The 26,392-nt window shown below is 38.1% G+C and overlaps 1 protein-coding gene across 1 annotated transcript; it reads left to right on the top strand.

Annotated features, from left to right (window-relative positions):
- The first annotated feature begins 6,843 nt into the window (after window positions 1-6,843).
- Window positions 6,844-13,626, top strand: crlf2 (cytokine receptor like factor 2). Its single transcript, XM_051709441.1, has 6 exons — window positions 6,844-6,981; window positions 8,156-8,310; window positions 9,279-9,444; window positions 12,871-12,973; window positions 13,066-13,144; window positions 13,225-13,626. The coding sequence occupies exons 1-6, from the start codon at window positions 6,900-6,902 to the stop codon at window positions 13,447-13,449; spliced, it is 810 nt and encodes a 269-aa protein (XP_051565401.1). The 5' UTR covers window positions 6,844-6,899; the 3' UTR covers window positions 13,450-13,626.
- Window positions 13,627-26,392: the final 12,766 nt, after the last annotated feature.

The following is a 26,392-nucleotide window of genomic DNA, read 5'->3' as shown; positions in this document are numbered from 1 at the left end:
GCATATCAGGCTCAGGACATGCCACCCCCTACAGGGTTACGAGCCCACTCTACCAGGTGTGTGGCAGCCTCCTGGGCCCTGGCAGTGGTGCCTCTTTGGCAGACATCTGCAGAGCAGCGGGCTGGGCAGCACCCAACACCTTTGCGAGGTTCTACAATCTCCGGGTTGAGCCAGTCTTATCCCATGTATTGGCAGGCACGAGCAGGTAAGTTCCGGGACAGCTGGCCGGGTGTACCGCTTGCGCATAGCGCCTTTCCCCTCCCTTGAGGTGAAGACGTGTGCTCTTGATTCCCAGTCGTGTTCACATACTGTGATCCCTGGATGACTTTCCTCCTTAGCCCTCTGGCAGTTGAGTTTGCGGAGAAACTTGCTGCCGGCCCAGTACGTGTGCTAATGAGACCCTGTACTGAGGTAGGTGCTCCACATGTGCTGGTTCCCCGAAGGCGACCCCATGTGATATCTTCCGCAAAATCGTTTCCCTGTTGGTAAATTGCGTCTTCCTTGGGCAGAAGCCCCTCTGCCCCCAGTTGCCATGCTTTGTAGAAACTCCTCCCTCTTCGGGTAGGACCTACCATGGGACCTCTCCACATGACATACTTCCGACAAGACTCGGTAAGACCATGTGATGTATTCAACTCAAAATACCCCCCCCCCCGACGTAGACACTTATGGCTCCCAGTCGGTCAACAAATTCCACTCTTTTTGGGGAGAAAAGAGAGGAAAAGAGGCCTTGGCTGGGCTAGCCTGTCCCTATTGTTGGGCAGTCGACTTGTTCCTGAAGGACCGTTCGATGCTCATAAGAGCGTTGGGGAAGTTACGTGACGGCCTGGTACGCTAGCTTATAGGCACACAGCGGTCTGCCCGTCATGCACCGCCAGCTCATGTAACACAGTTCAGATAGTTGTGCCGTTTTGTATAGGGACCCCAAGTGTCACTACATCGACACAACGTTGAGTGAGTGACAGATAGGGAATATCATGGTTACTTTCGTAACCTTCGTTCCCTGATGGAGGGAACGAGAAGTTGTGTCCCTCTTGCCACAACGCTGAACTACCCGCTGAAATGGCCGGGACCTGGTCTCGGCTCCTAAGCACAAAACCTGAATGAGTGGTTGCATACCAGCTCCTTTTATACCTGTATGTCTGGGGGAGTGGCATGCAAATTCCACTTGCCAATTCCCATTGGCCTTTTTCAAAAAAAAGCAGAGGTGTTTGGGGCTCCCAAGAGTGACCCCTAGTGTCACTACATCGACACAACGTCTCGTTCCCTCCATCAGGGAACGGAGGTTACGAAAGTAACCATGACAATTTGTATTTGAACGTTACATAACAGATAACAGATTGTATTAGATTTGCACTACCTATGTGTATGTATGTATGTATGTGTGTGTCTGTACGTTTGTGTATAATTATTTTTTATTTTTTTATTATTATCTATGTCTCGCTGCTGTTTTTGTATTGTTTTTGTATTGTTGTACACTGGAAGCTCCTGTCACCAAGACAGATTCCTTGTATGTGTAAGCATACTTGGCAATAAAGCTGATTCTGATTCTGATTATCAAAAAAATTTATTTTGACTTGTCCTTCCTTTTCTTTAAAAAAGCAAAAATCTGGGTTCCAGTGAGGTACTTACAATGGAAGTGAATGGGGCCAATCAAAAAACGTTGAATACTCACTGTTTCAAAACTATAGCCATAAGACATAAACAATATGCGTATTAAGATGATTGCTGTTAACCCTAAAACAATGATTTAAACAATTTTACAGCTCACATAATAAGCATGTTTTAACAGAAGAATTAATGAAGTGCTTTTATAAAATAGCCTCACATTTCCACCTTTAAAACCTCAAAAAATTGTCTCCTTTCACTTTAATTATAATTGCCTTATTGTAACCTCGATTTTGCTGCTTCTTTTTTTTTTTTTTTTTTTTTTTAAGAAAAGGAGGGACAACTCTAAATATTTTTTTGTGGTAATCAACATTATGCCACAAATGCTGTCGATTGAGCTTAACTTGTACATGCAGTGCAGGATTTCATAACATATACCTTATTGCGCCCACAGTGTCTGTTCTAAAAGGTCTTCTAATGGCTGGAACGTACAGATTATTATCAAGCTTTTGTGAGGTTGGGCTAATGAGATAAGAAGTGTGACTCATAGAAAATATAATATTCAGGTTTTCTGTCTGACCTTTGCTATCTTCATCTTCATCAAAATGTAGTGGCTGATTCCAAGTATTGTGCTCAACAGTCTGTGGTGAGATTTTCTGAGAATTTGAAAAATAAAACATACCCATCAGTGAATTCTATACAGTGGGAAAATACGAAATAATCATGATAATCTTGACAAATTTCACAGAGGGAAAAAGATATTTAGTGAATATTTAAAAATATAAATCTTAAGTTATGATTTAGCCTACCTTTTTTCCACTCTCCAGATACAAATTAGTCTGTATATGATTAACTTAAAAATTTGATTTAAGATTAGAAAAAGATTTAATATTCATTATAACCAACATATTTCATCAGAATAAATTAGATGACTATAACTCTAGTTCCCTATCTGTCACTCACTCGACGTTGTGTCGATGTAGTGACACTAAGGGGTCACTCTTGGGAGCCCGAGACACCTCTGGTCTTTCATAAAAGGCCTATGAAAATTGGCGAGTGGTATTTGCATGCCACTCCCTCGGACATACGGGTATAAAAGGAGCTGGTATTACAACCACTCATTCAGATTTTCTCTTCGGAGACGAACGGTGATGCTCATTGAGCTGAATACTACTGTTCATTCACCTCTGCTGGATCTAACGGCGCATTTCAGCGGCTTCTCCCTCCTCTGCACTGGTGCACTGCAGAGAACGCCCCTGGGCGCTTCGGCAGAAAAACAAGAGAGTATATTTTCTGAAAGAGCTTTTCCTCCTCTAAAAGAGTATATATTTCTCTAAAAGAGTGGCACACAGAAGGCGAGAGATAACAACCGCAACCAGGAATAACACACAATCTTTAAAAAGACGCGTCTTTTTAAAGATGCCTTTCCGATTGTGTGTTATTCCTGGTTGCGGTTGTTATCTCTCGCCTTCTGACGGTCACGATCGCTGTCTTTTGTGTCTGGGCGCAACCCACACGGAGGCAGCATTTGTGGATGGTTCATGTTCTCACTGCAAGAACATGACCATGACAACGTCGCGGTTGCGCCACCCCAGCGGCTCCCCGCCTTGGTCCTTCTACCTATGGGTATGAGGCCAGCGCGGCTAGCACTGGGGGCGATTTGGGGACCCCAATGGGATCATCTCCGCCGGGTATCCCCCCGCGGACCTCCCATTCCCCAGCACGCTCGCCTGCCCCAGTCGGGCTTCCGGATGAGTTCGCTGGCTCATCTCACAGCGAGTCTGGCTTCTTGTTTGGAGCCCGCGAAGATGATGAGCTCTCGAGCACAGCATCGGAGAGCGGGCTTGTCCAGTCGGATGCAGAAGCCTCAGCTGGGCTTCCCCCTTCCCTGTTGGCAAACTGCGTCTTCCTAGGGCAGAGCCCCTCAGCCCCAGTCTCCATGTTTGTAGTAACTCCTCCCCCGTTGGGTAGGATCTACCTTGAAGACTCTCCACATGGTCGGAAAGACCATGTGACGTATTCTTCCACTTAAATATCCCCCCCTCTCTTTGGGCGAGGTGTGGTCTCCGCGGTGTCTTCCCCTTGGGAGGGACACCCCCCGACTAGACCTGGCAGCCCAGTCGGATAATCCCCCTTCTTTTTCAGGGAGTGGAAAAAGAGTAGGGGAAAAGAGGCCATGACTGGGTTAAGCCTGTCTCTATCTTTCGGGTAGTCGACTTGTCCCCAAAGGGCCGTTTGACACTCATAACTATTTTGGGGGAGGTTACGTGTCGACCTGGTGTGCTGGCTATGAGGTACACAGTAGTCTGCCCACCACACACCTCCAGTTCACGTAACACAGTTCAACCAATTGTGGCGTTTCGTATAGGGACCCATAGTGTCACTACATCGACACAACGTTGAGTGAGTGACAGATAAGGAACGTCATGGTTACTTGTGTAACCTCCGTTCCCTGATGGAGGGAACGAGACGTTGTGTCCTTCCTGCCACAACGCTGAACTACCCGCTGAAATGGCCGGACCTTATATCGGCTCCTCAGCATAAAACCTGAATGAGTGGTTGCATACCAGCTCTTTTTATACCCGTATGTCAGGGGGAGTGGCATGCAAATACCACTCGCCAATTTTCATTGGCCTTTTATCAAAGACCAGAGGTGTCTCGGGCTCCCAAGAGTGACCCCTAGTGTCACTACATTGACACAACGTCTCGTTCCCTCCATCAAGGAGCGGAGGTTACACAAGTAACCATGACTTTATTACTGTTGCACAAACATAATGTCAAAAGCCAGATGATTAAATCTGTAAAAAAAAAAAGTGCTTTTACGATAAAGCACTGTTACTAAATAATTCTATTATTTATATACCCCTATTTTATATAACCCATTCTACTAATTAATACAACTATCAAAAGGGTTATTTAAAAGTAATGTAGCCTGTTTATTCATTTGTACTATATTAGACAAACACTGTCATGTTGAACACTGTTGCTGGTTTGTTAAGGGTTCGTGAGTTCACAGCATACTGTACATTGTGACATAAAAAAAAAATAGCTCAACCAAAAATGAAAATTCTCTCATCCTTTACTTACTCTCATGCCATCCCAGATGTGTAACTTTCTTTCTTCTGCAGAACACAATCAAAGATTTTTAGAAGAACATCTCAGCTCTGTAGGTCCATACAATGCAACTGAATGGTGGCCAGAACTTTGAAGCCCCAAAAAGCACATAAAGGCAGTGTTAAAGTAATCCAGACGATTTTGGAGTCTTATAATCCATAAGACTTTGGAGTCTTATGAATTACTTTTATGCTGCCTTTATGTGCTTTTTGGAGCTACAAAGTTCTGGCCACCATAACTTCAGAAGCCATATGATGAGCGTGAGTGAGAAACAGATCAATGTATACACTCACCGTCCACTTTATTAGGTACACCTGTACATCAACTTATTCATGTGATTATCTAATCAGCCAAAAGTGTGACAGCAGTGTAATGTATAAAATCATGCAAATATGGGTCAGCAACCACCAATTTGGTCTTCTGCTGTTGTAGCGCATCTGCCACAAGGTTTGACATTTTGTGGATTCTGAGATACTATTCTGCTCTACTATACTAGAATTGTACAGAGTGTTTATCTGAGTTACCGTAGTCTTTCTGTCAGCTCGAACCAGTCTGGCCATTCTCTGTTGACCTCTGTCATCAATAAGGCCTTTTCGTCCACAGAACTGCCGCTCATTGGTTGTTTTTTGTTTTTCGCACCATTTTCTATACACTCTAGAGACTGTTGCACGTGAAAATCCCAGGAGATCAGCAGTTACAGAGATACTCAATCCAGCCCGTCTGGTACCAACAATCATGCCACGGTCCAAATCACTGAGATCAAAATTTTTCCCCATTCTGATGGTTGATGTGAAAATTAACTGAAGCTCCTGACCCATATATACATGATTTTATACATTACACTGCTGCCACATGATTGGCAGATTAGATTATTGCATGAATAAGTAGGCGTACAGGTGTACCTAATAAAGTGGCCGGTGAGTGTATATGTCATTTTTCAAGAAAGTCATACACATCTGGGATGGCATGAGGGTGACTAAACGATTGTGAAAAATTTTGGGTGAAAAATCCCTTTAATAAATTACACTGTTATTGTTTTTTCATCGCTGTTAGTTATTTGCTGTGTGGAGATGTTCAGAGCTCATCCTTTTAATAATATATGTCTTTGTTGATTGTCACCATTTTGGAGGTTTATGTGATAAGTGTTGATGGTCTATGTGCATCTTTGTTCCAAGATATACTCTTCAATAGACACAAAAAATCTTACAAGATCTCATTTAACATTGCACATGTTAAAGAATAAAGATAAAGAGTTTTCTGTGTTGTTAATCAAAAATAATTGGTAAACAAGAGAACAGTTGTTCTTTTCTTCACCATTTCTTTTTCTTTTATTATTATTCTTTTTATTCTTTCTTTTCTTTTTTTTATTTGTTAGCAAAGCTTAATATTTTAGTTGTGTGAGTGACTTTGGTCAAAAGTAAAAAAAAAAAAAAAAATCTAAAATCTTTTGCATCATGTTGCCATTGAAGGTTTTCCCAACTTTTGAGAGCAATTCATCTCTGACTCTCTGACCCCAAGATAACTGACACAAATTATAATCCCATATCTTGCAGATTTTTATCATGATCATAGAGTCCACACTAAAGGTTTGTTAATAGTTCTTTGCAGCACCTTTTAGATTGGAACCCTTCTTATCAATAACTATTTTCACTATAAGGGTTCTTGAGTTGATCATATGGTTATTTGTAGATTCACTGTAAAAAGTTGTGATGCTACATTATAGGGTCTTCAGATAAGAACATTAGTGCTAGGTAACATCTGATAACAAAAGTGAAGGACTGAGGATTTTCCAAAGAACCCTAGAACTTAAATAAGAAAGAGGTTTCTCATATGTAACCCCCTGTTTGGAATCTATAGAGTGTAAGCAAACTTTTCAAATGACAACCCTGGTCCTTGTTCAGTCCAAAGCCACACAATGAAATCATCAGCAATAATTTATAAAAAATTTATTGGAGTTCCAAGAAATAAATACTAATTTAGGGAGAAAGAGTGCAAAATAAATTGAGAGCCTAAAGCCCTCCCCCATACAAGACTGAATCATTCTAAGAGTAAGACGTGAGGGTGAGACAAGGGGAAGGAAATGAGTGTTTAGTAGCTCAGGTACTATAAATTGTGACACCTGTTCCTCAATGCTCTGAGCGCTCTTCATTGATAAGTGACTGAGACAGGTACTGGTCATGAGCAACTGGCGTCTGTGTCTCCAGTTTGTCCTTCTTCTGTTCTTCACCCCTAAGCCCAGGGCTGAGTATTTCGAAGAAGGTAAGAGATTTCACTTTTACCCCTCTGTCTTAATAAACAGAGTGTCTGATTTAAATAACTATATATGTTGTTTAAAATAACTTCTCAATTAATTGCGAGTATTATTCATTGTTATTGTCATGTGACAGATTATGTTGTGATTTCAGCCACTATGATTAGAGATATCGATTTATATATCACTCCGATTGAAAAATCACACAGATAAATCAATTATATATCAGAAGTGCAATCTATATACCAATATACAGAAAGAGCTCTTAGCAAAGCACCTTACAAATTAGTAGCCAGCTGGTAGCTAGCTGTACAGTGTGTAAACCTCACTCCCCTGGCCTCAAGAGGCGCACTAGCGACTGACGCTAGAGGCTTTAGCCTCCTCGTTAGCGCACCTGCCTCCCATGCTGGAGATGCTGGTTTGAATCCCGCTCGGAGCAGGTCAAGCAGGAACGGTTACATATGTACGACAGTAACCTCAAGTCCCACAGAAATGTGGCTATTAGACTTGTCACAAAAACCTAAAATAACCTTCAGAAATCCTAAACCTGAAAGACAGTATTGCCCAACATAAAGGGCATAGATTAAATGAGTGGTAGCAGAGCATATGAAACATACATTCTTGCCAGTATACAGTTAGAGGAACATCTGAGAACGATTGATAAGTAGCAGTGTGTCACAGCAATGAGCTGTCAAGCTAGCCACATGAAAAGCCTGAGGTGGGGAAGATACGCATTCACACGAACTGGTATATCCTCTGCACCCTACACAGAAGATTCACATCAAAATACATTCATTATGTAAAAACCCTGTGTTTTCATAGTAAAGCTGTGTATTATTCATTCAAATTATTTTAAAGGGATAGATCATCCAAAAAAGAAATTCTGTCATGATTTACTCACCCTTATGTTGATCCAAACCCCTATGACTTACTTTTCTTATTCGTGGAACACAAGAGATGTTGACAGCCTCAGTCATAATTCACTTTCATTGTATGGAGAAAGATACAATGGAAGTGAATTGTGACTAAAACTAACACAATGATTAAGATCTTCTTTTGTGTTCCACCGAAGAAAGAAAGTCATACAGGTTTGGAACAACATGAGGGTGAAATATTTTTTAGTGAACTATCCCTTTAAGGCTATAAACACTCATGTCATCATCTGTTCTTTTCATGATTTAGACCTGTTCAAGATTGACCTAGACAAGATTGATATGAAGATCAGTAATACATCACATGTTATCAGTGTGACATGGAAGGCACCAAATAATAGGACAGATCCCAGGTGTTACACAAGTGAAGTGCAGTGCAAGAGCCAATGTGTCAAAGACTGGGAGGTACTTCACCACTGGACACCCACAGACACTTACACAATAAGGAACACTTACTTTCAAACTGCTCTAAGGCTAACTGTGAGCAGGAAATAGAAGCAACAAAGACTGTGTTTGTTTGATGTGCTTGAAAAAATATAGTTGCACATCTAATTATACATCTAGTTATATAAATATCCTTTTTGAAATTACATTCATTGTGCTCTGGATGCTGGTCTTTAGCAAATGATGCTGGTCTTTATTAGCTTAAAGGAATATTCCGAGTTCAATACAAGTTAAGTTCAATCAACAGTACTTGTGGCATATTGCTGATTACCAAAATTTGACTAATCCATCCTTGTCATTAAAGAAATGGCAACAAAGTTGTAAAATTGGCTATAACTTTACACAGAAAAGGTTAGTAAGCGATTTAATCACATTAAAATCATGCTAACATGCATATTGTTTATGTTTTGTGGCTAAAGTTTTGAAACAGTGAGTATTTTAACGTTTATGGATTGGCCCCATTCACTTCCATTGTAAGCGCCTCACTGGAACCCAGATTTTTGCTCTTTTTTTTTTTTTAAGAAAAGGAGGGACATGTCAAAATAAATTTTTGTGATAATCAATATGATGCCACAAATGCTGTTGATTGAGCTTAACTTGTATTGAACCCGGAATATTCCTTTAACCAGCAAACCTCCCTTGGTCAGCCAGTTTCATTTGAAAGCTCATGTGAGTTGATCATTTTTTATTTATTTATTTATTTATTTATTTATTTTTTGCTGGTGAACAACATGGCAAACAGGTCCACTAGCAAGACCAGCAGCAAACAAGCATAAAACCACTTGGATTTCCATGCTGGTCTAAGCTGTTCTTTATGGGTGATATTTGATTTACTGCTTATTTCCTCAAATCTCAGGCAACTGACTGAACTGTTCAAAGCAAACTTAGAAAATATAAACAAAGACATCTTTGTGTTTGTACTTTTGCAGAGAGGTCAGAAGTATGAACTTGAACACAAAAACGAGGTCTATGTTTTAAACTTGCCTACTCTCAGTATGAAGAAGAATTACGATTTCAGAATAAGAATGATGGTGAGTTGTGCAGAAGGGGAATGGAGCAATTGGACACAAGTACAACACTGGGGAAATAATACAGGTAAAATCTCTTGGTCTTTGGAAAACATGCATGTGTTTAGGTTAATGACGTAAATGGTAAAAGCTTTACTTAAAATTAAGCATGTATTGGCCATATATATATATATATATATATATATATATATATATATACAGTTGTGCTCAAAAGTTTGCATACCCTGACAGAAATTGTGAAATTTTGGCATTGATTTTGAAAATATTACTGATCATGCAAAAAAATTTAAGGATAGTGATCATATGAAGCCATTTATCATCACATAATTGTTTGGCTCCTTTTTAAATCATAATGATAACAGAAATCACCCAAATAGCCCTGATCAAAAGTTTACATACCCTTGAATGTTTGGCCTTGTTACAGACACACAAGGTGACACACACATGTTTAAATGGCAATTAAAGGTTAATTTCCCACACCTGTGGCTTTTTAAATTGCAATTAGTGTCTGTATGGATAAATAGTCAATGAGTTTGTTAGCGCTCATGTGGATGCACTGAGCAGGCTAGATACTGAGCCATGGGGAGCAGAAAAGAACTGTCAAAAGACCTGCGTAACAAGGTAATGGAACTTTATAAAGATGGAAAAGGATATAAAAAGATATCCAAAGCCTTGAAAATGCCAGTCAGTACTGTTCAGTCACTTATTAAGAAGTGGAAAATTCGGGGATCTCTTGATACCAAGCCAAGGTCAGGTAGACCAAGAAAGATTTCAACCACAACTGCCAGAAGAATTGTTCAGGATACAAAGAAAAACCCACAGGTAACCTCAGGAGAAATACAGGCTGCTCTGGAAAAGACGGTGTGGTTGTTTCAAGGAGCACAATATGACGATACTTGCACAAAAATGAGCTGCATGGTCGAGTTGCCAGAAAGAAGCCTTTACTGTGCCAATGCCACAAATAACAACAACTTGACATGCCTCACAGCTTCTGGCACACTGTAATTTGGAGTGACAAGACCAAAATAGAGCTTTATGGTCACAACCATAAGCGCTATGTTTGGAGAGGGGTCAACAAGGCCTATAGTGAAAAGAATACCAACCCCACTGTGAAGCATGGTGGTGGCTCACTGATGTTTTGGGGGTGTGTGAGCTCTAAAGGTATTGGGAATCTTGTGAAAATTGATGGCAAGATGAATGCAGCATGTTATCAGAAAATACTGGCAGACAATTTGCATTCTTCTGCATGAAAGCCGTGCATGGGACACTCTTGGACTTTCCAGCACGACAATGACCCTAAGCACAAGGCCAAGTTGACCCTCCAGTGGTTACAGCAGAAAAAGGTGAAGGTTCTGGAGTGGCCATCACAGTCTCCTGACCTTAATATCATCGAGCCACTCTGGGGAGATCTCAAACGTGCTGTTCATGCAAGACGACCAAAGACTTTGCATGACCTGGAGGCATTTTGCCAAGACGAATGGGCAGCTATACCACCTGCAAGAATTTGGGGCCTCATAGACAACTATTACAAAAGACTGCACGCTGTCATTGATGCTAAAGGGGGCAATACACAGTATTAAGAACTAAGAGAATGAAGACTTTTGAACAGGGGTCATTTCATTTTTTTCTTTGTTGCCATGTTTTGTTTTATGATTGTGCCATTCTGTTATAACCTACAGTTGAATATGAATCCCATAAGAAATAAAATAAATGTGTTTTGCCTGCTCACTTATGTTTTCTATAAAAATGGTACATATATTACCAATTCTCCAAGGGTATGCAAACTTTTGACCACAACTGTATATATATATATATATATATACAGTGTTGGGAGGGTTACTTTTGAAATGTATTCCATTACAGATTACAGAATACATGCTGTAAAATGTAATTTGTAACGTATTCCGTTAGATTACTCAAGGTCAGTAATGTATTCTAAATACTTTGGATTACTTCTTCAGCACTGGTAGATTTTTTCACTTGTTTTGACTATAAAAACTCTGCCAGTACAGTAAGACAAAATACACATGTTAAAAATACATTCTCTGAAAAACCTAAATATCTTATGCAGTGTTGTTTCTAAAACAAGATCAATAAAATTGATCTTGTTTTAAGAATTTTTAGATATTTTTACAGGAAAACAATACAAATATTATCATCAAGAATACGATTTTTGCCCTTATATCAAAGGTCTTACTAGAAAAAAAGAAATTATGATCTAATGTGAATTTTCTTGATAAAAAAATATGATCGTGCCTGGTAACGTGCATGTAAAATGGCTAGAAATAGCATTTTAGCTTAGCGTAAAGCTGACAATTTACACAAGGTTTATTTCTATTTCTTCTGCTCCAAACTTACTTCAAACTTTCTTCTCTGTCTGCTCGTATGAATGTAACACATCATAAGAAAGTGTTTATTGAACAAACCGCTGTTCAAATGCACTTTGGATCGCATCATTTATATATATAAATGTTTTCCATCTGAAAGGACTAAATATTAAATGAAACAAATGACAATAAAATGCAAAGTAATCTCTTCAGTAATCTAAATACTTTTTGAATGTAACTGTATTCTAAATACAAATGATTTAAATTGTAACTGTAGTGGAATACAGTTACTTATATTTTGTATAAGGAATAATACGTAATCCCGTAACATGTATACCTTATATATATATATATATATATATATATATATATATATATATATATATATATATATATATATACACACTACCAGTCAAAAGTTTTGAAACACTTACTCATTCTTTATTATAATTTTTTTTTTTTTTTTCACATTTTAGAATAATAGTAAAGTCATCAAAACTATGGAATAATGGGAATTATGTTGTGACAAAACAAAATCCAAAATAAATCAAAACTGTGTTATATTTTAGTGTCTTCAAAGTAGTCACCCTCTGCCTAGTATTTGCAGACATGTACTCTTGACATTTTCTCAACCAACTTCTTGAGGGATCACCCTGGGGTACTTTTAAACAGTACTGAAGGAGTTCCCATCTATGTTGGGCACTTATTGGCTGCTTTTCTTTATTATTTGGTCCAAGTCATCAATTTCAAAAAAAAATTTTTTTATTTTTTTTTTATTACATTTTAGTTTTATAATTAAATACATTCATATATTGGCACAATTATATTTTTGTCTACAAAACTAATTTCAAACATTTAAGCATACGCCTTCAGATCAAAAGATTTTTAAGATCATGAGAAACATTTCAGTCAAGTGTTTCAAAACTTTTGACCAGTAGTATATATATATATATATATATATATATATATATATATATATATATATATATATATATATATGTCACCCTGTGATGGACTGGCCATCTGTCCAGATGCAGTGTTTATGGTTCAAGAGTAAATCTTGATTATATTCAGAGATGAGAGTTTTGTTTTTTTAGTTTCTTTTTGAACTTTTGATTTTGTGAAATAGCAAACAGTTAGAATGCAAGTAAATATTTTGTTCACAGGTGCTTGTATGGAAGAATCATCTTCCTACATGTGGTTTTATGTTTTGATACCTGTGCTGCCAATGACCGGCTTACTTCTAATGTGTCTGCTCACACAAGAGAGGTGAGTTTAACCAATGCTTAGGTTATTATAATACTCTCCTTGCACAGTTTTTCTAAGACGTCTGAACGATGATGCCATTTTTGTCTTAAAAGCATTAGAAGATTGATTCTTCCTGAGGTACCAGATCCCAAACACTTCAAAAATAAAATAATGGACATTGACCATTCTCAGGTAAGGCCAATGTTGTCCATCATATCAGTTGAAGAATTATATACATCTGAAATAATTTTGTCCGTCACTTCCATTCAAAGTGGTGGAGCAACCTTACGCAGTGCAGTGAGGAGTGCACAACAACAGATATTGAGATTATCAACAAAAGTGAAAGGGATGGGGATGACCAGACTCTGGTGATACAGTCCATGGATATCAGCCCTGAGCAACAAGACAGCATGTACAGCATCTACTCCTCTGAAACCCCCTGCTTGAACATAGAACTACAGAACTCTCAGAGGGTATTGGGGTATATCGCCCTTTGAGAGTTATTTCTGTAATCAAGTCATTGAAATCATACTGCTGAGCCACTTTTAAAGACATTATTAAATCAGAATTGAAGTTTGTAGCTTTTAGTCCATGTCTATTAGCTTTGAAGCCATTTATAAGCAGCCAACTCTTAAAAGTTGACAAAATTACTTTTAGCTGATAAACTCATGTAATATTTACAGTCTTTCTATTTCAGTAAAATGGATAAAAAGTACAGAGTGTGGTTCCGGCTGTAAAAATCCTATTCATTTTTTCCATAGTGAAACTGATTATCAACGATTATTTAAAAAAAACAAAAACAAAAAAACAAAACAAAACAGACCTATGGTGACCTCAGAGATTGTTAATCAAATGCTTCTGTTAATGCCATCAGTTCGTGTCATTTATACTTTATTAGGGAAAATCCTGATAAAGAACTATACTACCCATGATCCTGAGGGGAAAGCTCCACCAATCAGAAAATAGCAGCAAACAAACTAGCAAGAGCCCTGCAGCGACCGTCCACTTCCATGATGCGCTGTAAATGACGCAATCAAGTCGGTCTACCAACACACAACTTCTTCCATGATGCGCTGTAAATGACGCAATCAAGTCGGTCTACCAACACACAACTTCTTCCATGATGCGCTGTAAATGACGCAATCAAGATGGTCTACCTACACACAACTTCTCATAAATTTGTGTATATGTCAATATTTTGCAATAACATAAAAAATATATTGTTTATATAATTTATATATATATATATATATATATATATATATATATATATATATATATATATATATATATATATATGTACACATACATCTATTTCCATCGTTTTCATTTGTTTACGTCATTCTCAATGCATCATGGGATTGTAGTTCATTACTTCATTAAAAATGTTAAGTACAGTCTTGTACTTTTGTCTTTTTGTCTGATTTTTTTTTTTTTTTTTTTTAAACGGCTAAAAACTATTTTATGAAGAATTTTGTGAAATCCCAAAGAAAAAATAAATAAATAAATAAATAAATAATAAAATAAAATAAAAATGGGAATGAGAATGGGAAAAATATTTCCGGAACCAAGAGTGGGTGGGCACTCTATTGATTATTCATGTTGCATTATGCAGATTTTTGGCCAATCAAATACTTGCTAGAGTGTGAATGTCCGTCCATCTGCAACGGACTTAATAGAAAATCGTGTTTCATGGCTGTCATGTAATTAAAGCCTATTGGCTTGTTTATTTTTATTTTATTTATTTTTTTAAAGGGACTTCAATATGTTCTGCCCAACCTTTCTGTTTCAATAGGAAATATATAAATACAGGACAGAAAACTGCCCTCATCAAATAATTTCATGGGGTCATTAAGACTGATTATTTGACTGGTGTAGCATTTTACAAACTTCACTGGTTTATCTTCTAAAGTAAAAGGGACTGTGGAAAGTGTGCTGGCTGGAGATTGGAAACAAAACATCTCGTCTCAAGTTTGTGATCAAAGTTCTGCTTAAATCAACTGGCACTGGTTTAAAGTCACAGAAAATCCTCTGACCATTTTTGCTTCTAATAAATTATGTGTGCAGTACAATAATTGGACAATGGAGGGCACTCTGACTATCCTGAAGAGTTGAAAAATATCAAAGCCAGCAAGGAACACGCTCTTCACAGCATCTCAGCCCTCTCTTAAGGGAGGATGTACGTTAATTTGAAGACTGATTTAAAAGATTAATGTGAAACTGCATAATAGATGTGGAGTTCCAGTGTGATGGCATAACAAAGCCAGGGCAGCTGCCATGCACTTCGATCTGTTGTAACTGATGAACGGGAAAGGATAATATTATGAGCAAATAATCATTAAGAGATAGAACTGGGATATCAAAAGTGAATGGCACACAGGTGGATAAATGAAGACAAAAACATACGCACAGTTTCAACTGTACCTGTTGCAGAAAATATTTAGTGTTATTTCTGTGCTATTCCAAAAGTCTGAGACCACACTGAAATGTTTTTTCCCTCTTCATTTAAACTTGTAAATAAGCAGAAAGTTTCTTGATTTTGAAAAGTTACGATGTCAAAAAAAAAAAATAAAAAATAAAAATAAAAATAAAAATAAAAAATTTAAAATAGTGTCACTAATAATATGAAAGCAAACCATATTAACCATATAAACATCTTTGTACAAAAGGTCTGATTTACTTGCTTCCAGTGAAGCAGTTCTGTTGAAGATTCTCTTTGGAACATTCTCAAATCATGCTGGGATTACACGGATCATCAGGTTTCATACTAACTTGTGGAGTCAATGCCAGCTCGAGCACATGCTGTCATTAAAGCAAAAGAGACAAAAGCTAAATACTAAGAAATTTTGCATTTACATTTTTCAATTAAACTTTTCACGCAAATTGTTATACTAATAATATAATTTTCAATGAAAAAATGATATTAAATTAGTAAAAGAATGCAAAATACATAGAGGCATTTTTACTAGTGGTCTCAGACTTTTGCACTACAATCATACTTTTTCATGTAAGACACGTATTTCTTTGTATATAAAAGAACTCAACACATTAGCATGGAGAAAAAGCACTGGAAGATCTGTGGCCAGTGGATTCTGCCTCTCTTGTACTGTATGAATAACATGATTTATCACTTTTTGTTATATTTATACATTGTCATGGCAAATAGAAAATATCCTTTGTATGTTTTTTTAGCACTTGTAGCAATCTTTAAAAACTAAAGTGCTTCTGAAAAAAAAAAAAGAAAAAAAAAGTACTTTAATAAACCTTCTATCTTTATGTCCACCAACGGCTCCACGTTGCTAACTCTCTCTGATAGGCAAACTCACGGCCTGTGGGAGGATGTTGAGGCCTTGATGGAGAGACCGTAGGCTAATATTCCACTGTGAGCACCTGAGCGCTAACCAAGGTGTTCAATTCATGTGAAAACAAATACATTGTCTTTTAGATGGGGTGGGGAATTGCCCTGTAAGTAAAAAAAAAAGAAAACATTTTGATCAATAGAAAAGATAAAAAAGTGCCAGCTTTACTCAAACTGATATAATAAATGAGAGATCAGATAAAGTGCTTTCACTATATGTAATTTTCAGTTTTTCGAATATTTGCATATTACTCCTTAACCTCTATGCATTATACAGAAAGTCCATTTTCCAAGAAGAGGAGCGTGAATGTTGTGTTTGTATTTCTGAGATGAGAACTGCATATACGCTATCCGTTTACATAAGTGTTGGAGTTAGTAGCAGTAGTCACAGTTATATCAGAGTTCACAGCTGAAGTCTTCATACCTCCTTCAGCTTACATAATAGAAGCAACAAACAGCTTGCTCAATTAATAAATTAAGTATGCTAAATATGGCTTACAGTCATGTTTCTGCAGCACTATTTAATGCTAATCAACACTCCAACAATTACATTATTACACTTTACACTTTTAATTATACATTGTGCTTTTCTGTCTGGCAAACAGGAATGAATCGGGTTCCCTGGTGGATTGTTCTCCAAAACATTAAGCTATAACATGTGGGTATACTGTTTCTATGATGGTTTTTGCTCTTAAATACTAGGAAACACACACACACACACACACACACACACACACAAAAGAGATCTGCCTTGCTGGACTAAAATGTTTTATTTATTGTAATGTTTTAGTGGGGGACGACCCAGATCATGCATTCATTATCATAAAGGCCCCAAGACATTCTGCACAAAGAGTGAGATGAGTTGCACGCGTTATACAGCACCGAAAGAATGCGCAGGTGGAAGAGTCACTTCTGCGGAAGCTTGATCGCAACTAGCTCTGGCGACATGACAGAAGATGACAGTGTCAAAGAGCCGCTATCTCTAGCACATAAACTGTCCCTGAAGCAGACACTTAAGGGAGATGTGAAACACTACACATCTCTTCCCCCCACCCATTCAGCCACATTTTCACTCTCATCAACATGTTTTTAATATGCTACGTTGAGTGTGTCAGGGCCCCCAGGCAGTAACTGGTGGATGACAAATGTTACTGCCAGCAAACCCACTGGAGGCTGACCATATTGTACTGTACCTGTGCTAGGCTTCTTCATACTCCTTTTTGTCAAAAGCTCAAAGCTAGAAGGAGTGCCTCTTTTGTCACCTAGCCTGTTCTGGGATGTGTGTGTGGTGTTGCACAGAAAAACAGAAGTTGAAGATTCTCACAAAACTCGATAATATGACTGTAGAGGCCCTCTTTTCTATTCAATTATTTAGAGTTGAAGAAAAGAAGCAATATGGAAACAAATACCTTATTTTGGTATTTTTTGCTATCTCAATTTACATATGCTCTGAACACAGATGTCAGATTGAAAATCCTTTGGACCTGAATGCACAGAAGTGCTGACAAAAGCCTCCTTGGTAAATATATTTCTGCTTGTTACAGGCAAATATATTTTCTCCTTTCTTCCCTCCTTATCTCCTGCCTAGCATTTCCAGAGAAGGAAGTATAAAAAATTACTCTGCCCTGTTGCCATTTAATTATATTAAAGCTTCAAGAAGTGATAATTTCCACACCTTTTACAGGCATGTCTTAACACCTATGCATTTTTGCACTTGATAACATAAAAAAGGTGTCACTGCCAAGCGGTGGGGCAATGCTTCTAATTATGTTGAACTCAAATAAATAAATGATTTGCTTTCCACCGGGCGAGGATGACAGGTTGGCCAACAGCCTGACAAATGGAAGAATCGCTTGCAAATGCAATGTGTGTACATAACGTACAGCTGTGGAAAGAGAGTCTCAGACAGGGTGAGAGCTTGACAGACCTTTTTTTACCCTTCTGTGTTAACAGTCTCACCGCTCCACTCAAAATAAAGCTCTGTTTGAGGAGTATATGGTCTGTGTTGCAGTAAGCCTGATTGTGCCAAGTCTAATCTGGTATTCATTAGTGTTTATTACTTGTGACCTCACCTGCATGTCGAGCCTGTCACTATTAAGCCTGTTTCTGCATCTCTGCCACTTGCTAAGACTCTCCTCTGTGGTTACTGAAGAAGAAGCCAGACATACAAATTACACAAAAGATTTCAGAGTATGAAGCAACGTGTCATTGGGTTGGTGTATCGATTAACATTTGTGTTTGTGAAAACCAGAAAAAAGAGATTGCTAGCTTGGCAGGAACTTTCCAAAGGAACATTTGTGTGTGTGCAAGGATAGATTTGATTATTATTTTTTGCCACTAGCATAAAGGAGAAGGTGGTCTCAGTGGAGCATGAGGAGGATGCATGGCCTTGGGGGTGGAGACGGCAAGAGTTGATGTTGTATTCAGTTATATCCAAAGGTCAACCTAAAACTGTTCTGTTGTTCCTTATGGATGGATGAATGGCACACATTCATTAAATGGTGCTTTGTTCCAAAACCTAGTGAGCTGCCTACACAGGCAGTATTTTAAGGCATCACAGGAATGCTCCTGATGCGAAAGCTATTCCAAAAGGTGTGCAGCAAAATTATGCTGCCCTCTAAGGGCATGTCCACACTAATCTTTCATTTGAAAACACATTGATTTTGCTACATTTACACATCTCATTAAAATGGCATTTCCCTCCACCAAGACTTTCGAAAAAGCTCTCTATTACTGCATACTTTGGAAAACAATGGCATTAGGAAACTGAAAATAGAGTTTTCAAACATAAAGGGATTAATGTGGACATGGCCTAATACAGTTTTTCTCTACTATTTGATTCCAAGACCCCCATTGTCCAAGAAAATTATTAAAAGCCCCCACAGGTGTGCTGTATCAGCCGTGTTGATAAATGGACAATAAAGCATGATTGCGAATGTGATATTGCTTTTATACAACAGTTCAACGAACAAGTAAATAAATAAGGAAAAACTAAGGACTGTCCCAAAAAAACCCTCTTGTGTTTGGAACTACTTACTAATGCCAAGCATCAAGATCTGATGTGATAGTTTGAAAGATGTGCCCAAGCCTCCGTTTCTAATTCGAAAATGTCATTTTAGAACTAGTAACGATGGCTTGAGCTGTTTCTAGCAAGTTATTGGACGTGTGTTTGTGTGTGTATGTGTGTGTGTGTGTGAGAGAGAGAGAGAGAGAGAAGAGAGCAATTGAGCATGATTACATGTGTGTTGCTGCTCCCAAGCAGTGATGAACAGTATTGCTGAAGCTGTTAGTTCAGCTCTATTCCTCATCTGTAGTGTGGTAGAAATCTGCTCCATGTGATAGTCAGATGATACTACCTATTGCATGTGCTATTGGAATTATCTGAAGAGTATTTCACTCATGTTCAAGTGTTTTATTGTCAGAGAGAAAACATGGAGGACGCCAGTTTCATTCTTGTATATGTCTTGGAGAACTCTTACTAAGCAAGAGAAATGTTAATTATAGAATAAATACTAATAATTAATTAAATACCTAAAAGCAGAGGCACAAAACCATATATGCAAGGTATGAAATGCATAGGGGCGGCATGTAAAGGGGGATGCTGGCAGCTCACTAAAGTGGGCGCACTTGGCCAATCGTGACATTAGCTTAGCAACATGCTAATGGCAAACTCTATTTACATCAATTGAGCACTGTTTGCATGGAGTTCATGCCTATGTAGAGCATTCCAAATAAGACTATCATGAGATTCCCTTTGAATCGGCCTTAGAAGGCAGCTGTCTATCTAGGCAGTTGGCAGCAAGGCAGCTTACTAGGTTTTCAAACAGAATGTTTATGTTATATACAAATTATGCTGTTTATGTTGTGGAAAAAGATCACAGATTTGCGTACTGCACAGAATATGTGGGAGTAAAGTCTTTGTAATGTAAAGCACAAAAATAGAGATGTTGTCCCAGCACCTCATTTAGGGACCTTCTAGAAATAGATTCATAAATAGGGTGCTGAGGTACAACAAGCTGACTAATTAGGTGTAACATGACTAATTGTATGTACACTAGTAATAAGATCTTTATCACTTGGCACTTCAGTAGGGGAGGCAATTTGTGAAAACTGATTTGCCAATATCAAATGCTGCCAATGTCAACATGGTTCTGCTCACTATGGGGGAGAAACCCTCCATATAAACCTACTCATAAGACACACAGAGAGATATGGACACATACAAACACACACTGGCCTTCTACCGAGAATATCTGTCTGCTCCAGAGGTGTCATATTATGCCAGTACAGCTGCTGTGTGAGATGTTTTTTTCCATTATTATTAAGTATTCACATTTACAAACTAGCCCTGTTCGCAGATGAAGTCTTACCTTATAAATTATAGATGCTGAAACAATCTCTAAAACATGTTCATTAAAGACAACGCTTTCTTTTAAAAAAGGGTACCCGCTCATAAATATTTCTTAAAAGCAAATTTCCACGTACACACACAAAGAAAAGACTCCTTCCTCGACATCTCAAACATGTGAAAGGCATCGCATCATCCTTCATTTGCAGACATGCAGAGGACACACACATAGACACACACACGGAGACAGGAGTGCGATTGCGTTGTCTGCGCCAGTGACGCCTCTCTCTTGGAAAAGCTGAGCTCACGTACGCTTGCCTGCTCTGGAAGTGATGTTTGTGTGGATGACACGTATGATGCTTTAATCTCAGGCTCAGCTTGTTGAGCATCAAATTGAAATATCCTGAACAGATGTAAAAACACATGTGAGCCTCAATGCACAAGCTGTGCCGAGCTTTGTTTCATCTGCTGATGATGGGAGCCTTAAGGAGATCTTTTTAAAATTTCATCACTATTCAAAAGGATAATTAATACGTACCCCCAGGCTTTGATTATGCTCCTCTTACTGTGTACGGCTGGTGTGGAGATAATGAGACACTCATCAGTTGCTGTCAGAGCTCCCCAACAAACGCACACAGTTTGCATAAGAACTGGAGATTCTGCAGATGGAGTGAAAGGTGCACCCAGCCCCGTGTTAATTGAACTCAAAACGTTTAGGCGATGTGATACACCTTATTTTCTGTGTTGAATCGTGACTTCCTTGGATCGTACATGGGCCACTTCCCTGTCATTTGTGGCCCAAATGAGAGAAAGGATTTGAGAGAAAGGATTTGGGGAATCTGGGCCATGACCAGGAAGGGGCTTTCACGGTGACAGGTGTTTGGGGAGATTATAATGAGAGTTGTCAAGTGGAATGCAGCTTGGTGGCCATTTTTTCTGCCAGTTTTCCCAGGAAAAAAAAAAACATAACCTTTCACCCAGACATTCTCCTGACACCCGAGTTGTAGCCAATTACCTGGCAGCTCTGGTCTACAATGCTGCACCGTGACCCGGGCTAGGAGGTATGAAGTAGGTTGCACCTGCAGTATGGAAGCCCTAGGTGGCCTGGTGTGACACCCTAACATGTGCAAAATGTAATAACACCATGGCACCCAAGTTATTTCTGCACATGGATAAGGAAGTAATGGACTGATTTTGGATATCAGAGACAGCTATGTTTTCAGTATCATTCCTGTAACCTTGCCTGCCAGCCTGGTCATTGCTGGTCATTGTTGGTGACGAGACAGAATTTAAAATTCTATTTCAAAATGTTTACAAAATACAGTATATTAAATAAATAAATTAAAAAAGGGAATTACATCTTTGCTAAAGCAGCAGATCTGAAATATTTTAATTAGGCCACATTGTGATGTTTTGACCATGCTTACCATGGTGCTTGAAATCAGCTGTCAGCTGTCTTACTGCTGATTCAGACTAGTGTAAAATGAGCAACAGCTGACCTGAGTTCAGTGGTCAGGAACACTACACATTAAGTCTTTATGGAAGAAATGTGACCTCATCAGCAGTGTGAAATTATTTGTTTATGTTTATGTATTTTTAAGCTGAAATCTCAGCACGGCATGATACAATGAATATATATATATATATATATAAATCAACCGTCTCAGCATGCCGTCCAAACATGCTGTCCAGATACCTCTGTTCTATACAGTATGTATGTATACAACACACACGTGCACGTACGCGCGCACGCACACACGCACACATACACAAGCCCTGCTGTGAGCTCTCTCTCCTGCTGTGCTGCTGTACAAGGGCTGGATGTGTGCTAAGCTAGTCATGCAGCTCTCATCCTCTCACAGGGAAGAGGCTGGCATAGACAAAGCCCTGCCAGTAGGTACGATGTATGCCACATCAAGGTGCTCCAGAGTTTTCCTGTTGTGACAACTACTTTGGAGCAGCATATTCATCAGCCTGAGGACACATTTGCTGGTCCACCTCTGGGCCTGACACAACACCAGTGACAGGGTGACAATGAGTTAGTACTGGCTGGGATCTGGGGACACCTGCTGTAGCCCAGAGTAAACTGCATGGAGATGTGTGCATATTCATATTTTAAAGTCCCCATGAAATTACTTGACACAGATTTCTTTCTGGTGTTGACATATTTCCAACTGAAAGAAGTTGGGACAAGACATATCCAAGGGCTTGTACTTATATACAGTATATGCACATATATTTAGATATAATATTTCGGTCTCTTTATAACATCATTTTAAGTATTTAAATTTAATTAAATACTTCACATTATGCTTAATTCATAATATGTTCATTATTTAAACATTATTCAAATCATTTTTATGGAAATTTGTCATGCAATTGAAATGCATAAAACGTAAAAATAAATTCAAAGAATATTTCAGTTTGTTTTTAACATTTACCTATCTCAACTGTATGACAAATTTCCAGCAAACTGAAGTAATCTTTAAATGATGTACATATTGTAATGTAAAATGTTTAATTAAAATGAGTGAGGATTAACTTTTAAAACTTATTAAACAAAATTCATGTTTAAACAGTACAATTTGGTAAATGGCCACATTTGAACAACTGAACACATTTTATACTAAAGCCTATTTAAATAAATCTAATAAAAAAAAAAAAATATTATATTACTTTTGCCAATATTTTTTGTGTATTGCCAACAGCCTTTTTTAACGTAACTTTTTTTTAAAATTATTGCGTATTATCATCAGCATGTAGTGAGTTATCAAATACTTATTTTAATACCAGTGGCCTATACCATGAAGCTCATTGAACAAACTCAGGGTTACAGGATTGGTTTTGAGTTGACAAAACAAAACCAATCCAATCAAGATTAACTGGTACTATGATGCTGCTCATAAACTTTCTCTGTTAAGTCAGGCTTTGATCCTGAGTTTAGTATTAGTGCGCTTGCACATGAATGAGTGATGTTTGCAGCGAACAGCCAATCACGTGAAACATAGAAAGAGAGAGCGATTCAGATTCACTTCTCACAAGAGAGTCAGCGGGATTTAAGTCTGAACATTATGAAAATATGAAGAATTTAAATGCATTTAAACATCACAAAAAGAGATTGTTCGCCAGTGGCACCTGCAGCTGTACGGCCGTATGCACAGTGCGTACCATGCGCTCTGACTGACCTGACATTTTTTTTCCTCTGAGATTATTTCAACAATAATGACGCGTGTCCTGTGCTGATGTTGTCTGTTTAAAAGAACTAGCGATGCCCGATTCGCGAATGAATCATACTTCTGATTCAGTTATTTTCAGTGAATTAACTAAAACATGCTTGCAAAATGGTCTGAATTGATTTGTGATTCATCCAGTTCATTCGGACCACTCTCTCATGGAATCATTTGGAGTGGTTTCTCACTCATTAAAACAGTATCATGGTATTTAAGGACACTGAGAACAAACAGTGCTGGATAAAGTTAATATATAAATACCTATACATATACCTACTATCAACTGAAACAAAAGACTGCCTTTTTGAAAGGTAACTTTGAGAAACTTCAGCTAATGCAGTGCAATGTGAATAAGCTGTTCAAGCCAAATGTGTTTTTGTGGCCGCTAATGCTTTTTCAATCGTTTACCATGTAAATATTCACTAGATGTGTGTCATTTTTCTTCAAATGTTAAAATGCATCTCGAGACACTTACGTTCTGCTCTATTCGTGGTGGCGCGTCTTGCTTTTTGTGCATAATTGCATTTGTTGTGAACGGTTACTGGAAGAAATGATTTAGCCAATAGTTACATGAATGCTACACATACTCGAGAAAATAAATAAAAATGCTTCTCTCAAAATTACTAGAACTTAATGTATTGGTGTTGTTTTTGTAACAAAAGAAATTCTCCAGGGGGAATATGCCCCCGGACCCCCCTAGATATAAGTGTGGTCCGATTTCTGTGCGTACCCTCCGATAAAATCCTGCAGGCTCCCATGGATATCACCATGACATGATGAAGAATTCAAACACATGATTTACACTAATTCATAAATGTGATAAAAAATATATAAAACAGCTGATATATCAATGTTTAAGTGAATTCACATATGTATGTCCGCAACAATAACACACAGTTTATTAATTTTAAAAGATTAAAAACTTGATTTAAAATAAAAAAGCTTTTCTATTCATTTAAATTGAAAGCTTAAAATCTTTTAATACTGGTACAAATTAATACAGGCTATTGAATAATTCTATTGAATAATTAAAAAGTGAGGCAATAATTACTGTATGCAATAATAAGACGTCTTTTATTTTAAAGACATATTTTGTGTACCGCTTATATTGAACTTCATGTGAAATACTGTATTTTCATCTCTAGCCCATGAAAGAAGAGGCTTGGGTGGCATTCATTCCTTTTGCCATATTGTGGACAAATTAAGCTTTTAATATTTTAAAACCCATCACTATTGACAAGTATTATATTAATCCATTTTACTAGTTGTTTTATAGATAGCTTATAGATATTTTTTTCATTTTATGGCTAGAGAAGGTAAATGAAAAACAATTATAGTATATTTAAAAAAAATACAAGACTCTATCTACCGGAAATGTATATTTAGACTTTCAAATGAATAATTTATCATGAAGAGTCAATTCAAAAATAAATAAAAAAAATTCTGTAAAGTGCGTGTTAAGAGAGACGGGGGAGTGACTTCAGTGCATCAGAGATGTCACTGCACTCACAGCTGATTGGTTCAGTATCTGTTAGTGATCTGTTACCTAGAACAAAACCTGCCAGGGAGCAGGTTATCCATGTAGCGTAAGTTACTATGGCGATAAACATCGCTAAAAGACGACCAGCCTTCATATACCTAAAACCAGGTTTGACGCAAACTAAATTAAAACTTACCTGGCTAGCCACCGAAACCGGCTTCAAGGTATAGGCCTCAGGTGTAGCAGGGCCTTAGTCAATCAGGTGCAACAACAATGCAGACAACACATGCAAATTAAAAACACTGTCAGCAGGCACAATTCATTCTTAGTGAATTCCCCTCACAGTGATGCTAATGAAGGCAGTGACAGAGAGCGAAAGGAATGTTCCAGTGAGACTCTCTCCTTAGCCTCTAATGATGCATGCTCATTGACATATTTATGTCAGAAATATTAATCAGTTCAATAGTACACACACATATGCACAGATATACACACACATAACATGCTATATATTGTGCCATATATATTTTAAGACAGCCATGGTGGAATTAGTTTTAAAGTCTGTACTTGTGCATTAGTGTTGACGTTTAGAACAAACACAACAGATTTGCTGATGTTCAAACTGACATTGGTTAGGGACCTCATGGTACCTAATGCATTGTTTTGTAAATTTGTATGGCTGCTGGATTCTCCCAAGGTGCTTTTCTATTATGCCTTTTGCAAGAGGCATCTGCAGCAGCCACACAAGATGCTCTATTATGCCTCCTGTGAGTCGCATTTTGAAACTTCACACAGCCTTTTACACAAAAATTATTTGATCCAAGCCATCTGCCACTCTGTCATGGATACATGTGTAGAGACATAGCTTTCTGACAACAGCGTGTCGTCTTGTCTCCAGACAGATAATAGCATGTCAGAGTCACTGGCCAAGGGGCCACATGTAAGCAGTTGGCTGAAGTGACATTTGAGATGGTCTTGGGACCTGTTGGCAGTGGCAGCAGCCATCCAAGCATCCTACAGTTCA

This window comes from Myxocyprinus asiaticus, chromosome 10 (assembly GCF_019703515.2).
Source record: "Myxocyprinus asiaticus isolate MX2 ecotype Aquarium Trade chromosome 10, UBuf_Myxa_2, whole genome shotgun sequence".
In the NCBI taxonomy this organism is placed as follows: Eukaryota; Metazoa; Chordata; class Actinopteri; order Cypriniformes; family Catostomidae; genus Myxocyprinus; species Myxocyprinus asiaticus.
This window is presented reverse-complemented; position numbering and strand designations above follow the sequence as displayed.